This window comes from Peromyscus maniculatus, chromosome 14, assembly GCF_049852395.1.
Source record: "Peromyscus maniculatus bairdii isolate BWxNUB_F1_BW_parent chromosome 14, HU_Pman_BW_mat_3.1, whole genome shotgun sequence".
In the NCBI taxonomy this organism is placed as follows: domain Eukaryota; kingdom Metazoa; phylum Chordata; class Mammalia; order Rodentia; family Cricetidae; genus Peromyscus; species Peromyscus maniculatus.
The window spans coordinates 76,349,040-76,364,935 of record NC_134865.1 but is presented as its reverse complement, the minus strand read 5'-3'; the positions used below and the strand labels follow the sequence as shown (position 1 = coordinate 76,364,935).

General features: G+C 51.0%; 1 protein-coding gene across 3 annotated transcripts in view; it reads left to right on the top strand.

Moving 5' to 3' along the window:
* Positions 1-4,833: 4,833 nt before the first annotated feature.
* Positions 4,834-15,896, top strand: part of Syne3 (spectrin repeat containing nuclear envelope family member 3) — an 83,323-nt gene continuing 72,260 nt past the window's right edge. Inside the window, exon 1 of one of the 3 annotated variants that reach the window (XM_006997031.4) lies at positions 4,834-4,948. Coding sequence is in view for 1 of the 3 variants with exons in the window: in XM_076551323.1 (XP_076407438.1) it covers positions 15,815-15,872 (58 nt within the window). In the remaining 2 variants the exon portion in view is untranslated. Of the gene's footprint in view, positions 4,949-9,771; positions 9,911-15,701; positions 15,873-15,896 lie in introns of those variants that run through there. The other 2 variants (XM_076551324.1, XM_076551323.1) reach the window with 2 other exon arrangements.

Below are 15,896 nucleotides of genomic sequence, written 5' to 3'. Positions count from 1 at the left end.
TGAGATTCCCTTAGATTATTTTGGGGTGTGTCAAGTTGATGGTCAAAGGCAACTAGGAGGAAACACACACACACATATAAATTGCCAAGAATATCGGTAATCCCACCACTTGGGAGACTGAAGCAGGTGGATTGCCACAAATTCCAGACTAGCTTGGGCTGCATAGGAGGAACCAAGATAGCCAGGGCTACAAAGTAACAACCTACCATCTAACTGACCAACCAACCAACCAAACCTAAGAATATTTTAAAAAGACCAAAAGTCCAAAGTGATGTGGCTAGACCCCAGTCACTCTAGAATCCAGCCCCGCAAAGCCCCATACAGTAGTCTCACTTTTTAAATCAAGGCAAGGGCTGGGGACATAGTTCAGTTAGCAGAGTGCTTGCATAGCACTCGGAGGCCCTAGGCCTGATCCCCAGCACCGCAGAACAGACACAAAACCATAGACTAAAGAACAAACCAAACCAAAACACGCAAAAGAAAAGCAGGGCAAGTGAGTGTGCCTGGAAAAACACTGCTACTCTAGTCTCATGGGGTTCTGGGCTCAGAGGTAGCTGAGCGGCAGCTGCCCACAGAGAAGCCAATTTTACCCAAAGAATTGAACCTACCAGGGCAGTGGGCTCCATCAGGACCCCAGAGGGGCAGAATAAAGTAAGATTTGGAAAACTGGAAGACAGAAACAAAGCTTTTTTTTTTTTTTAATCGCTGCTGGGCAGTGGTGGCACACACCTTTGATCCTAGCACTCTGGAAGCAGAGGCAGGCTGATGTGAGTTTGAGGTCAGCCTGGTCTACATAGTGATTTCCAAGACAACCAGGGCTACAGACAGAGAAACCCTGTCTTGAAAATCAAAACACAAAAACAAACAAACAAAACAATACCACAAAATCGCTCAGTAGAGTAGGGATGAGAACCAGCTCTTCCATGCTAAGAGAAGGACTTCTCTGCCAGTGTACCCCAGAAAAAACGGACACCCAAGTGAGAGCTTTTCATCTGTGCCTAGCCAGCAGCCATTGAATAATCCATCACTGAGAGAAAAGCCAGACAAGAGACAAGAGATAGGACCATACATTTGCAGGACAGCACGGACACTCTTGGGACTTCTGGACAGGGCACCTCTTTCCTCCCCTCTTGCCTCTGTTTACCCATTCATCCAAAGGGGCTGTGTAAACTAGCAAAGCCACCCCTGCTTTCCCCTTTAATCGTTCTGTGGAGGCTGAGCACATAAATAGGAAATCACACCTACAGAATGGAGGAGTGGCCAAGGAGGCTGGCCAAGCAGCTGCCGGTGTGTAGCGGACCCGGAGAACTCCCTGGGTTCATGAAGTGGGTTCCAGCTTCCCCGTGAGTGTTGGTGGAGACACGCCACAGAGGAAGAAGGGGTGGGAACGGTGGGAACTTCACTTTTTGGGAGACATTTTTGCCTTGCACAAACAGCCCCACAGCGAGTGAGTCAGAATTTCCGAAAGGCATAATTTTAGTGCCCTTCTTGTGGTTGCCTCTCCAGGCTGCCTCTGAAAGGGAGGCTTCGGGCGGGGTTTCCTGTGCTCAATTCCAGAGATGACAGAGGGGCTCTCCCCCAGCCGTTTGCCAGAATTTTCTTTCCAGATATCTTTTCAAAAAGAAAAAAAACTTTGTAGCAGTAGTTAACGGGCTTTCCCAGCTGTGAATTCTCTCCACACTTGCACAGCGTCCTCAGGGTGTCTTCCATCTACGTGGGCTGCTTCAGAGTGGGAAAGGATTGCGGAAGAAAACAAGGCCCTGGGCTAGTGAGATGGCTCGGTGGTAAAGGTGGTGAAGGCGCTTCCTGCCAAGTGTGAGTTCGATCCCCGGGACCGGCATGGTAAAGCAAATGTACCGATTTCCACAAGTTTTCCTCGGACCTCCATGTGCTCACTGTGGCACTGGACCCTTCATTCGGTTAAATAAAGAAATATAATTTTAAAACTATTTTTATTTTATTTTTACTGGAGCTGGGGATGGAACCCAGGACCTTACACATGCTAGGCAATTTTCGACCCCTGAGCTAAGTTCCCAACCCCAAAAATATTTTTTAAAAATAAGCAACAATACCAATGCATAGCGGAGTCCTGGTTTTGATGCATGTACACAGCAGCCTCATGAAAAGCACCAAGTCCTGTAAAGACAACGATAACAGGAGCAGCCAACCTATCAGTGTATATGCAATGGTTTGCGTGTGCTTGTGGTGTGTGCGTGTGTGTTTGCATGTAGAGGCCAAAGGTCACCATCTATTAAGTGCCCTCTCCTTGTTGCGCTCCACCTTGTGTTTTTGAGGCACGGTCTCTCATTGAACCTAGAGCTTGTTTCAGCTAGACTGGCTGGACAGAGAGCTCCTGCGGTTCACCTCCTCCTGCGCCCGCCTTAACAGATGTGTGCCACCACACTGGGCTTTTATGTGAGTGTTGGTGATGAGCACTTGGGCTTCATGCTTGCACACGAGTACTTACTTCCCGAGCAATCTCCCCAGCACTTCCATATTTGATGGCATTCTGCAGTTCTTATTTTATCGTTTTAATGTGTTTCACCTGTGCAATGCCATTGCTACCCCCCACCGGCCCCCCAGTACTCTAAGGGGTTACCTGGCTCACTCAGTTAATAAACAATAAAAAGGCAAGACTTGGAGTTTGAGTTTCTGCGGCTCTGAAAGTCTTAGCCATGCTCCCCTACAGACAGTTCACCTCTGTGAACCCCTCCCCACATTCCCAGAGACTAGCATATGGTTGGCCTCTGGAGGTGTGTGATGAACGACTTGAATAATCATATGCCAGAGACCCTAGCCATTTATATCACACTCAGAACCATAGTGAACAGCTCCTGCCAAGTGGCCCTCAGGACACCTGGCATAAAACCATGTAAGTGTCTGAATTAGACCTTTTTGACAGAAGAGGAAACCAAGGAAGAGCATAACCCAGCTGAGGGTTGTGAATTGGGGTGATTGGCACCATAGTCTCCCTGCAAGACAGGGTTTCTCTGTGTAGCCCGGGCTGTCCTGGAATTCACTCTGTAGACCAGGCTGACCTCAAACTCAGCGATCCACCTGCCTCTGGCTCCCGAATGCTGGGATTAAAGGTGTGCAGCTCATAACTGGTAACTCCTAGCTGCATCAGGCCAGCTTTCACTGCAGGTCTGGGACTTCAGCCGGGCCAATGGCTCCTGTATTCACAACAGTGGCAGAGCCAGCTCTGCCCCAGGACAAGGCACCTGACCCCTCAAGTGCTTTGCTATCCCTTTCAGAGGAAGCTAATTACACTTCTCCTAACTCCCTGGAGGATCTTTGTAAGGATTTTACAAGGGGACGCTGGTTGAAAGCATTCTGAAAAGCAAAAGCCTTATCCAAATGTGAGAATTATAATAGTAACTGTTAGTCACCTCCTGCCTGGCTGCTGTAACCACCCCCCCAATCCCCCGGGGGCACACAGCAGCACCTTGATGGACCAGAGGTGCTAGACCAGGGAAGGCCCTTTGTGTGGATCTTCTCAGAGTAATTATGACTTAATGAATGGGCTCCCACTAAGGAGTGGCTGAGCCTCTGGCACTCTGGCTTCAAACTGGGTCCACCCCCAGTGTTAATCCCCAGGAGTTAGGAGCTTTACCTACTAACTCCTGCCTCTTCCTCAATCTAGAACAACACACACACACACACACACACACACACACACACACTCTCACACTCTTTCACTCTCACACACACACTCACACTCTTTCACTCTCTCTCTCACACACACACACTCTCACACATACACTCTCTCCATTTCTCACACACACTTTCTCTCTCCGCACACACTTCATTACTCTCTGGTCCTGTTTGACTTTAATCTCTTAGCACAGTGGCTTTTACACTGATTTATTCTGCCAGCTCTGCTAAGGAACCATGCAGCAGGACACTGTGAACAGCCTTGGGTCTGTACTGGAGACTCTCGCCCTCTGTTAAGTGGACTGGTCACGCCTGCACCATGAAGACAGAGAGGCTCACGGGGTACTAGTTTTGCAAGCTGTGATCTCCTTGGCAGCAGGCTCTCCATTCAGAAGAGAGAGTCAATCAGGAGGATCTGTTACTGCCTGGAAGAGATAACCCTGGAGCCCTAGGGCGTTTTGTTTTGTCTTTTTTTTTTTTTTTTTTTTTTTTTTAAATGAGGTTGAACAAAGTCTGAGGGAAGGGGAAGTGGGGTGGTTAGGTGCAAATCCTAGGAACGTGGCAGGTGGAGGAGACTGGCTTTAGGCAGTTGTTAGTGCAAAGGCCCAGAGGCAGAGAAGATTTCTTTTCACAAGCAAGGTTGAGGGGGTGGAGTCTGAAACAGGGATTGGCCAATGGGGTGGAAGGGTGCTGAGTTGGGGCTGGGACAGCAAGAGAGGAGATGGACGTTCTCCGGTCTTGGGTTTAGTGGGAGGTTCACTGTGTGGGTGGTTAGTGGGATGGGGAGTGGGAAGGGATGGGTAGAGTACCTTCTATTAGATTGACTGACGGATGTCATTTCATTCTTGTATTTGGTGACCTTGCCTGTGCCCCCTGCTCTGCTCTGTGAGGGCAACATCTGCCATCCTTTGATCACCTCCCCAAGTCTAGACAGGCAGGAGAATTTCTTCCCCAGGCTCTCTTTCGCTTGGGTGGCCCCCACGATTTTCTGGAATGGGCTGGCACAGGTGAAGACTCCGGATCGGATCCATAGACCCTCTAGACTGGCATGGACACAGTATTCCTGTCCTCTCGTGCCTTAGTTTTGGGACGGTGAGATTCGTCCTCCCCTTTGGTTCCCCATCTGCAGTGTGGCGGGGCTCCGGGCGGGTCCCTAAGGGGGCGGGGCGATCGCGGTGTCCCCCGCCCCGCCCTGGCCCGGCCCCGCCCCGCCCCGGAGCCGCCCGGGACGTAGGGCGCAGGAGGGACTCGGCCCAGCTGCCCTCGGCGCCGCGCTCCGCACGCTCCGGGCAGGGTGAGTGCTGGCAGGGAGGCGGGGGGCCGCGCGGGGCTGGGGAGGGTCGCGTCCGGGTCCCCAGCGCACCCCTGTCCTGACGCGTCCCGGGAGATCGGCGCCACGGGAAGTCTGGGGGACCCGGGGAGGAGCGCGGGGGCGGCGGCCAGCATGACAGCTGAGGGCGGGCGGGCGGGGCTTCGGTTCAAATGCAACCGCTTCACCCGCTGCGAAATCCCGGCACCCTAGAGGCTCGGCCGCAAGACGCCGCAGTGCCTGGGGTAGCGCGTCCCCGGGGCCAGGTGTCTTCCTTGGTCTCCCCTCTTCGCCTCTAGAGGCCGGAAAACTTGCTAATGCGCTCACATGTGCCCAAGGGCCCGGAATGTCCCATTCTGGGGACCACGAGCTCGACAAGCAGAGTCTGAGAGCACGCAGTGAGGAAGGAAAGTCCCACCTAGTGCGCGTCGTTTCCTTCAGTCACCTACCACGCTGTGCATCCTTGGGCCAGTGGCACAGTCTCGCCGATCCCCATCCTACCTCTCTAAGGGGAACTGGATGTTGGCTTCACTTGAGGTCAGAGCTACAGCCCGTTCCCAGGCCTTGTGTCTCACACAGCCTGGCTGGCCCCTGCTTCAAAACTGTTCCAAGGGTGGTAACATTTAATCTCTGGCTCTGGGGTGCTTTCCTTGTGTCTTGGAGACCTGCTTCATCTTTGTAGGGATGGCTTCTTTCGACAATGGATAGGCAAGGTATGGGGTGACTTTAGTGCCAAGGGGGGACATACCCCACACATCATGGGTGGGAAAAAGCGACTGGCCTTCTCGTCGGGAACTGTGTGTCACATTGGCCCTGCAGCTTAACTTTCATCTACCCAGAAAAGAAGAAACAGTGAGAGAGGGGGCGTGACTTGCTCAAGGCGGCACAGCCAGGATCCATGTTGCACAGGAACTTGGCTTTATGAAAGGCTTAGCTTTGCCTCTTGCTGAGGGAGTGAGGGGAAGAGGAGGGAGAGCCAACAGCTCACAGGGGTCAGGAGCTGGGAAGTAGGAAGGTGCCTCTGTGCCAACGGGCTGTCTTGCTGGCTCTCCTATGAACCGTGCCTCTAGAGGGACACTCCAGCACACGTGGGCTCTCACATTCCCCCTGGCCTGCTGACAGTTACAGCTGAGCCGCGCTGCTCCCCGGGAGCCAGAGAGGCCCCTCTGGGGGTGGCAGTGTAGGAATGTACCAGGAGGCCTTATTTCTGGAGTCACTGAGGGAGGGATGGGGTGAGAACCCATGATCCTTTGTCCCCTCCGTCCTGAAAAGACCTCAGGGTGTGGCAGAGCTGTTCTGTCTCCATGGGAACAACTGTCCACCCTCCATGGGGGCTTTGCCGTGCTTTGGAGTGACTATGGACCCAGCCCTGCCTGGGCAGCCTCTTTGCCTAGTGATACAGAGACTTGGGGTTGTTGGGGGATCCTGGTGTGGCCACTCTGGAAGGCATGACTGGGCAAGGGAAGCATTTCCTCCAAAGGACCCTGGAATCTGTAAGCCCAGAAGCCTCTGGCCTCTTGTGTCCTCTTGCTGTAAGGGATTGGGGGGTGGGGGAGTTGGCCAAATCGGATGGCCACTTTGGCCTCACCTAAGTGTGTGGCTTCAGGCTAGTTGTTTCATTTGTTAGTTTCAGAAAGGAGGGCACCCCAGCTCCCCAAAGCTCCTGTGTCACTGAGGCATTATGGGCAGTGAGATATTTACAGTGTTTCCTGTGGTGTGGATGTAGCAAAGGTTAGTGTTTTTGTGGTTTGAGGTATATGTGTGTGTGGGGGGGTGGGGACTTGATCAGGATACCTGGGGTTTCTGCTACGCCTCTTTCCTCTCTGCCTTGATTTCCCCAAATCTGTCAAATAGAGCTCTGGATCACTCCCCTGAGGTCCCCTCAGTATTGGAAGCTTGTCCTTGACTCTGGGAGGAGGAAGATAAGAGAAAGCCTATAGGGCATTCAGGTGTGACTGTGGAGTTTTAGGATTAGTGAATCCTGTTGTTCACTTCCTGTGTCCCTGGCGGGTAGCAAGGACGACATTGCTAACAACTACAGATAAGGAGAATGATAGTGCTATCCACTGACTGCATGGCTGGTCCACGGTTTGAACTTCAGACCTTTGACTCGGTGCTGTTCATTACTTTACACATCCTGTCTTGGACAACCCAAGGACAATGTTGTGTTTTAGTTACTGGAAAAACTGAAGATCAGGCGGGTCCCAGTCATCATCAAGTCACTGATGGAAAGAAATGAAAACATGGATTGTGACACACGCATCAATACGTTTTTGGTACCAAGACAAGACACAGGAGGAACAGACAAATAGGAGACATGACATCTCCCAACCTCAGGATTCTTAGCTTTGGGTTTAGCGACCATGCCTGACACTGTGTGGTTAGGAAGCAGATGGGGACAGGTCTCCAAATCTGGAGCCCTGATTTCATCTCTAAAGTGATGCCACTCCCTTCGGGGTTGCTGAGAAGAGAAATCAAGGCGGTGCTCTGGGGAACCTAGAGGGGCAGGGCTGACCAGAGGCAGCAGTCCCGGTCCATACCCTTGCTTGTCTTTTTCCTACCTGTATGACATAATGTCACTGGGAACCCACTCTGCCTGGGGCCCAAACTGCAAAATCCTAGCATCTTCTTGATCCAGCAGGGAGCCACTGAGGAAACTTGAAAGCTCAAAACACTAGGATAATGGTGAGCTGAATGAAGAAAATGCACCTAAAAAGTGTGGGGATGGCTACCTTAACTGGAAATCACATGCCACCATGGTGTGACAAGGAGCAGGACCAGAAGAATGTTGGCAGTTAGGATAGAAAAGCACTTTTCATTCATTTGCTAAGCATTTGTATATGTTCTAATTTGTATAGCATCTGTGCTGATTTTAATTTACACATGACACTTTCTTTTTTAAGAGAGAGAGTGTCTCTTGTAGACTAGAGTGCCCTAGAGTAGATAAATGGCTAAGGAGGACCTTACTTCCCCTGAGTTAGAAATGCAGGCATGGCCAGGCGGTGGTAGCACACGCCTTTAATCCCAGCACTTGGGAGGCAGAGCCAGGCGGATCTCGGTGAGTTCGAGGCCAGCCTGGGCTACCAAGTGAGTCCCAGGAAAGGCGCAAAGCTACACAGAGAAACTGTCTCGGGGGGAAAAAAAAAAAAAAAAAAAGAATTGCAGGCCTGTGTTACTCCACCTGGTTTATGCAGTGCTGGGGATCGAACCCAGGGCTCTCCTGCATGCTGTGCAAACACTCTACCAACTGAGCCACATTCTTGGGCCAAGTTTATTCCGAGACAGGGTCTTGATATGTAGATGGAGCAGGCTGTGAACTCATGATCCCCCTGCCTCAGCTCTACCGTGCTGGGGTTGTAGACATGCCTTGCTGTGATGTGTTTAAGGAGGTGTATAAAAGAAAAAAGAGCAAGGGGATGTTAATGTGAACCAGTGTGCCTGTTTGGGATAACTAGTGAGGGATGAGCCTGTTCCCTTCTCCTTAGGACCCATTCTGTTCTCTTTCCTCAACCCAGTACAGGCCTTGCGTGTATATATATTTAAAAGTAGATAGAAGGTTATTACAGTTATTTATTGTATGTAAATGCACATGCGTGCTGTGACCCACGTGTGGAGGTCAGAACAACTTGTCAGGGCTCAGCTCTTTCCTTCCACCATGTCAGGCTTGCCTGCAAATGCTTTATCCGCTGAACCATCTCCATGTATTTAAAAAATATTTTCACATTCCATTACTACAAATAGGAGATATATTCTCCCTTACATCAAATCATATGTAGTATAAATAAAATTGAAAGATAATAATGAGAGTGTTTGGAATCTTTGAGAAAACTATTCATTGGACTCAAATGTTCATCTGGCTGAGTTTAAAAGAAAAAAACACAAGCCCCCACCCCCGCATGGGACACATGAGTTCCCTTTATTGCAGAGACACACTATCCCTCTCCATTTGTCCTATAAGACCAGGCAATGGCCAAGCTGGGAATCCCAAAATAAAAACAGAATGTCTTCAAGTTCTGGACTAATGATTTACACTTCCAAACCATGAAAAAGTGACTTTTTTTTTTCTTTTTGAGCTGGGAGGGACCTCCAGTCACTTGGTTCAGTTTGCTGGTTTAACAACCCTGAGAAATGCCCTGGCCAAGGTCAACACAGGACACAGATGTACATAAGGAGGACAGTTCATGATGGCTAGCCACACCTGTGTATGACTCTCATAGGGACACCACCTGTCACACGAGCCTGATGCCCTGGGATCTCAGCCTCCTCCTGAGGGCAGGCAGGGAGGCACAGGTGTCATGCCTGAGATGACATTGATTTAACTGACAGTGTCGGGAGAGCCACAGTGTGTGCGCAAGGTGACTCATGAACAGAAACCTCTTTGAAGGCGGGCTGTACATGAGCTTGGCTTGGAGTCTTGTTTCCGAGTGCTCCAAGGCAGCTGCTTTCTCATCCTATTTGATAATTTATTCCCAGACTGCATAGTGCCCTGGGCATGATCCTGGTTTGCTGTTGCTGGGGAAACAGGTTCACAGAGGTGGGCGATTTCCTTCAAATCCCACTGCAGGTGAGGGCAGGGCCAGAGAACCTGCAGCGAGATCTGAAAAGATGGCTCTTTTGTTTTCTCACGTGCTGGCCTGTGAACACATTGTTTTCACTCCCGAGAAGCAGAAAGTCTGGCCAGCCCAGCCTGGCAGGCCACAGGGAAATGGCCTTGTGGAAAACAGATGGGCGGGGTCCTTGCGGCTGTCAGGTGGCAGGACGCTCTGAGCTGACAGTCCCAGCCTGGCCACACTGCCCCATGCACAGAACATGCTGTCTGCAGGACAGAGGTGGGGTGCACCTGAGGCCTGCTTGGTTTTGTTGGGGTGTATCTGGCACACCTTCAGATCCCTGGTGACCTCCTCTCTTCCCACCAGAAGGTGTTCTTCCTGCCTGCCCCCTGGAGAGGTAGGTACCGGTGTACTTATGTTTCCTAGATACCTTATGCATAAGATATTCTTAGTGCCCTCGTGTTTTGAACACAGGAAGTCAAATGTGACATCACGGTGGTGCTTGTAGAGTCCTGGATTTTAGAGCATTTCTGATTTTCAGATTGGGGATGTTCAACTTGTGCTCAGAAGCCGCAGCTGCAGTGGAGAGTAAGAGAGTTCCAGAGTTCTAGATAACCTTGTCTGAGCTTGTAATTTTACATACAAGGAAACTGAGTCTCCACAAGCAAAGGTGTGTGTGTATGTGTGTGTGTGTGTGTGTGTGTGTGTGTGTGTGTGTGTCTGTCTGTCTGTCTGTCTGTCTGTCTGTCTGTCTGTCTGTCTGCCTGTGTGTATGCATGTAGGGGCTGGACATCAACCTGGGAAGTTGTTCCTTAAGCAGCTGGCCACCTTGGTTTTTAGACAGGGTATTTCACTGACCTGATGTGGATAGACTGGCTGGCCAAGGAGCCCGAGCATTCCTTCTGTCTCTACCTCCTCCCAGGGTTCCTCCTGACTGTTGTCCACCCAGCACTGGGGTCACAAGTGGGTGCCACCACACATCATTTTGAAACCGTGGGTTTCGGGGATCGAATTCAGATCCTGCTGGCAAGGCGAGCAATTTACCAACTGGGCCAACTCCCCGGCCTGACTGGCTCAAGTCTTCCAGTCCTCAGGGTCAAGAATGGACCTCCTGACTCCCACCCAATGCTCTCACTCACGTACCTTCCCTAGTACTCCACGCCGTTGTTGTTGGTGGTGATGTGACCTCACGGCCACATGAAGATGGGAAGGTTGGTGGACTGGGTTAGGCCCCAGCCATCATCACCAACCTGGGAGTGGTGGGACTCCAATTAAGCCTCAAGTTTTATGTGAGATCTGAGATGACTGAGCCCCTCCCAAGAAACATTTAACTAGAATAATGCCCTAGGCTGACTCACAGAGGCAGCCTCTTCCCTCTGTGCTGGGAGGAGCTGCCTTTTGACCTTCAGCAGTCTCAATAGCCTGCTCTTTAAGATGGGAGGCTCTGTTTAGGTCTCCCTGAGGTTTGCTCACTTGGAAGCCTAGCAATAGGTGTTTGGGGACCTGAGATTCACCCCTGCCATGTGCCCACCCACCCAGAAAGGGACAGATTTCTTAGGCTGCTCTTTCTTTCCCTAAGTATTGGGTCTGCCCTCCTTCCTGCCCCCAGGGTTGCTTTGGGGTCCCACAAAGCCCCACATCCTTTCTGACTTAACTACCCTCACTACCCGTGGCAGTTACTTCTGCCAACAACAGCCCATCCCTTGCTCTTCCTCCGGCACGTGGTAGCCATCGCCTTCTAGAAGATTCCATCGGATCATGATTTCCGTTTTCTGTTCTCTTGTACTTTGCTACTGATATTTATTCAGTGGTTTCCAGAACTCAAGTCTGGTTCCCCACCTGCCTGTTGCCCGTTCATCTTCATAGCTCACCGGCAGCCCAGAGAGAGGCAGTTATAATTATGACTTGGACAAAAGGCTTTTCCAGCCTAAATAAGACCTGACAAATGCCAGGGGAACACATGCTCCAGGCTGGGGAATGAAGTGGGTGGGGCAGAGCCTACTGTTTCCAGGATCCTCAGAACCTCAGTGAGCCCTGAAGGGAAGACCCAACATAAGCGGTAACACCTGTCTTTATCTCTCATCCTTGTCACTCAGGGGTCTATCTGTTTCTGGGAGCTCTGAAGGCCATCACTGGAACTTGGACAATGCCTTGACCTCGCTGGTGGGGTACACCCATCTCCTCTCCTTTTCTGGGAGCCCCCACCCCACCCTTTCCATTTCAGAATCAGGACCAGGATCTCAGCCCCTGGTCCCAGCCCATGAGAGAGCTTTCCGCCCACACAGTAGCACCATCCCACACTCACCAGCAGGGTCTGTCTTATTGCTGGGCCACTGTCATCTCAGCACTTAGCACTGTCTGAAATGTGAGCTGTGTCTATTGTCTGTCTCCTCTACAAGAGCTCAAGAGACACAGGGCAGGGACCAACACCAGCCAGCTTTGCTACTCAGTATATGGTTTCCCTCTGGCATCTCCAGAGGGCTGGTTCCAGGAACCCCGAGGGTATTGGATGAGTTGTGACAGAACACTTGTGGGAAAGACTTAAGGAAGGAAGGGTTTATCTTGGCTTGCAGGTGGAGGGTACAGTCTGTTATTGGCAGGGAAAGCGTGGCATGCTTGGCTAGGCTCCCTTTCTCCCTTTTAATTCAGCCCAGAATCCCAGCCTGTGAATGCTGCTGTCTATCCTCTCGGGTCTTCCCTCTTCAGGGAAACCTTTCTGGGAACACCTTCGTAGTCACACATGGGGGTTTGTTTCCATAGTGATTCTGCATCCAGTCATGTGGACAATGAAGAGTAACTGTCAAGACACCAAATCAATGACACTCAGCCCCTTCTATAAAATACGTCCTTACGTAATTTATGCATGCTACACACATCTTTTCCCTTTTTCTTTTTAGTGTGCTTCTGTTTGTTCTTAGACAGGGTCTCTATGTATAATCTATGCCTGCCTAGAACTTGAAATTCTCCTGCCTCAGCCTTCAAGCACTAGAATTACAGGCAAGCAGTGCTATACCCAGCTCTTAATATATAGCTCTGGTTGACCTGGAACTCACTGTGATCCTCCTGCCCCAGCTTCCCTAGGGCTGAGATTATAGCATGAGCTACCACACTGGCTCTCATGCACTTAGAAACCCTCTTTAGACTCCTTACAATCCCAATCCAAGGTAGATGCCATGCTAGGCTGTGTTATTTAGGGAAGAAGAAAAACAAGTCCACTCAGGACAGATGCAAGCATTTTCTGTCTGTCTGATGGCATCCTCCTTGGCTGTGGAAGTAGAGGGCTGACCATGCCTGCAGACTGCAGTGATGGATGAACCGGGCCATATGGGAGATTTCCTGCCCAGTCTGCCATGACAGCCAGCCTCTCTCTAGCGGGCACTTGCTAAGGACCAGAATTGCACACAGTCTTCTTTGCCTCTCCTTCTCCTCATCCCACAGCAATTCCGAGAGGTGTGCTGACGTCACCCCCGCTTGACAGAGAGTTGATAAATGACCTGCCCTTGTCATCTTCAGGTACCAGTGGAGTTAGAAGTTGAATTCAGGTGCTCGGATGCAGGCATCACAGTTGGCTTGTGAAAGTGGAGAGCAAACCTAGACTTCAGCCTTCCAGCCGGGCAGCTCCCGGGCCTCTCCGATGCCAAGCCATTCCTCAGAGGAAATCCTTTCCCCAAGATCATGCATGGGCCCAGGAATGCCACCGGTCCCCCAGAGCAAGAGCCCCACCCCAGAGAGCCCTCTCTGTTCCCTCCCCCTTTCTAGAACTCCACTTGCAACTTGTGGGTTGGCTTTTGAGACTCGCTGACCACAGGCTGGGAGTTGTAGGTAGCACGTGAGCCAGTTGAAGTTGCCAGGTTAAACGGTCGGCCGTTCACCAGCCCTGGGCAGGCGCCCTGATTGTGTAATTTGCCTGCTTGTCTATTTATGGACTTCAAACTCAGCTTGGCTTGGAAATGATTTTAAGGAATGGGGTTTTTTTTAAAGTTGTTTTTTGCTTTTCTAGAGGCTTCTTTTATTTCTGCTTCTTCTCAGGGAGTAAAACCAGCCAGTAGTAGGCTGGCTTCTCCTGGGTGAGGTCTTGGCTTCAGTAAGGAGGACTGAGGATAGTCTTGTGTATGTCACCCACAGGAAGCAACAAGGTTAGTCATGAAGCTCCTAGCAGGAGCCGGCTGTGGTCTGGAAGCCAGAGAGACACGTGTTTGTGGCTGAGATCTGGGCTCTTCCGCCCTGTAACCCACATACCCTGGACAACTGCATTCCATCCATGTGCTTGACCTTGACTGAGATGGACTGGGTAGCAAGATGCCAGGGACACGTCCCTGCTCTGCAGGAACAGTTTGGTGGGTAGGAAGTGTGGGTAGGCCTGCTCTAAACACAGGCCACCCCAGCTGGTGATAACCTGGAGGGAGGGCGGGCCTGGGAAGCCTTTAAACACACACACACACACACACACACACACACACACACACACATACACACACACTCACACACACACACACACTTTTTGAGTGCATGCATAACGTGCAGGGGAGAGCTGAGGGAACTCTCTGGCATCTGTTCTTCTTCCACCGTGTGGATCCAGAGAGTGGAACTCAAAACCTTAGGCTTGGTGGCAGGCCCCCTCACTACAGAGTCATCTGGCTGATGGACAAGGCCTTATAATTTCACCCAAGAGCAGTCTCACTGGGCCTCAACTCCCTCTTCTAGGGAGAGTGGGGAGGGAGGGGCTCCTTTTATCATCTTGCTGGGTCTGTGGGGTGAATCCCCCACCCCAAGAAGTCAGGGATCATCAGGTTATTCGGTCACCCCACAGAAAAGTATTGCTTACATCAACTCTATGCAAAGGTCAGTTCCACTTTCTATTTAGTCAGTTTCTTTCTATTCCTGGGCCTGAGGTACAATGCGACAGACCTGGTGGGACCCTGATTCTCTCTCTCCTGCAGTGTATCTTGGCCGTTTCATAACCTTCTTGTACAGGGCTAGCTCACCTGTCCAAGGAGCTGGCCACACAAGGATCAGCTTCCCTGATCCCTGAACATCCATCCTCTCAGGGTACTCCTCCCCCTTTTCCTGGGTTCTCCCAGGTGGGGAGGATAGGCTGCAGGAAGCTGAGCAGTTCTGCTTCCCCCCACCCAGGGCACCTGCAGGGAGTTGAGCTGGCACCACAGCTGGTGACTCTGCTCTCGGCTCAGGTGACAGGATGCAAGCTACAAACCTCAATCTTGGTTTCCTTTTTCTCTTGTGGAGTTAACCTGGGTGTGGGGAGTGCCAAGGTCTCTGCGGAGGGACCCAGCACACTGAGACCTGCTGTCTGATTTCCAGCCTTGATGCTCCTGGTTCTCAATGTAGAACTCAGAACAGGGAAGAGCTCCAAACCAAGGACAATGCGTGACTGTCAGAGAAACTGGGTATCACAAGCTCCAAGCACCAGATATGCAGGCAAGGGTGACCTTGAACTTCTGATCCCCATGCTTCCACCTCCAGAGTGATGGGATTACCACCACACTTGTGGTGGTAATTGAGCCCAGGGCTGTGTGTATACTAGATAAGTACTCTACTGGCTGAGCTACATCTCTGGCCCGTTCTGGTTCTTTTAACAGCCCGGATTATAGGATGTTTTCATGGACACTTGGGTTAGTTACCGGGCCAGTAGAATTAGAAATCTCTGGAAGTGAGGCTGATTCTTCATTTCCTTTGAACACCCCCAGGCAATTCTGATGAGTGGGGATAGTTGAGAGCTCTGGGTTACCCTGGGACAGCCTGGGACACTTCAGGGCGGCACTAATTTGTCCTCTCTCCATCACTCCCCTCACTGTCTGTCAAGAAGCAGGTTTCCATGCAAACTAGAGACACCATCCAGAGAGAGGTACTCAAACGTGTTTCTATCCAGCCCACTTATTTCTTTCTTAGGACGTGTAATAGATTGCCATTGATTCCTCTTCCCTGTTCGACACAAGAATAAAAAGTGTCCTTTCAAGATAAACTTAGGTCAGGAGTGACTGAAGGAACAATCTATACTTTTTGTGGTCAGCTCCATTCATTCCTTTGAGACACCTTTGCAGGGCAATCCTGCGCCGTGCTGGGAGGCCAAGTGTGTGCATGTCCAGGCGTGTCCTGTGTACAAGCGGCTGAAGGGTGGAGCCAATGCCCTAGAACGGCCCTCACCTTAGGTACTGATAAGCCAGGGCTCTCCAGAGAGCTAGGATACAATGATGAGTGGCTGTAGGTAAACAAAGAGGTTTCCCAAGCTGGTGGGGAGAATTCTCAGTACGATGTGTTTGCCTCTTCCCCAGAGCTTTCTGAGATGCTTCTGTCTGGTCCTCAGGATCTCTTCCTGGAGTCGCCATTGCCATGGAAACTTGGTAAATAGATTACAGGAATTTGGT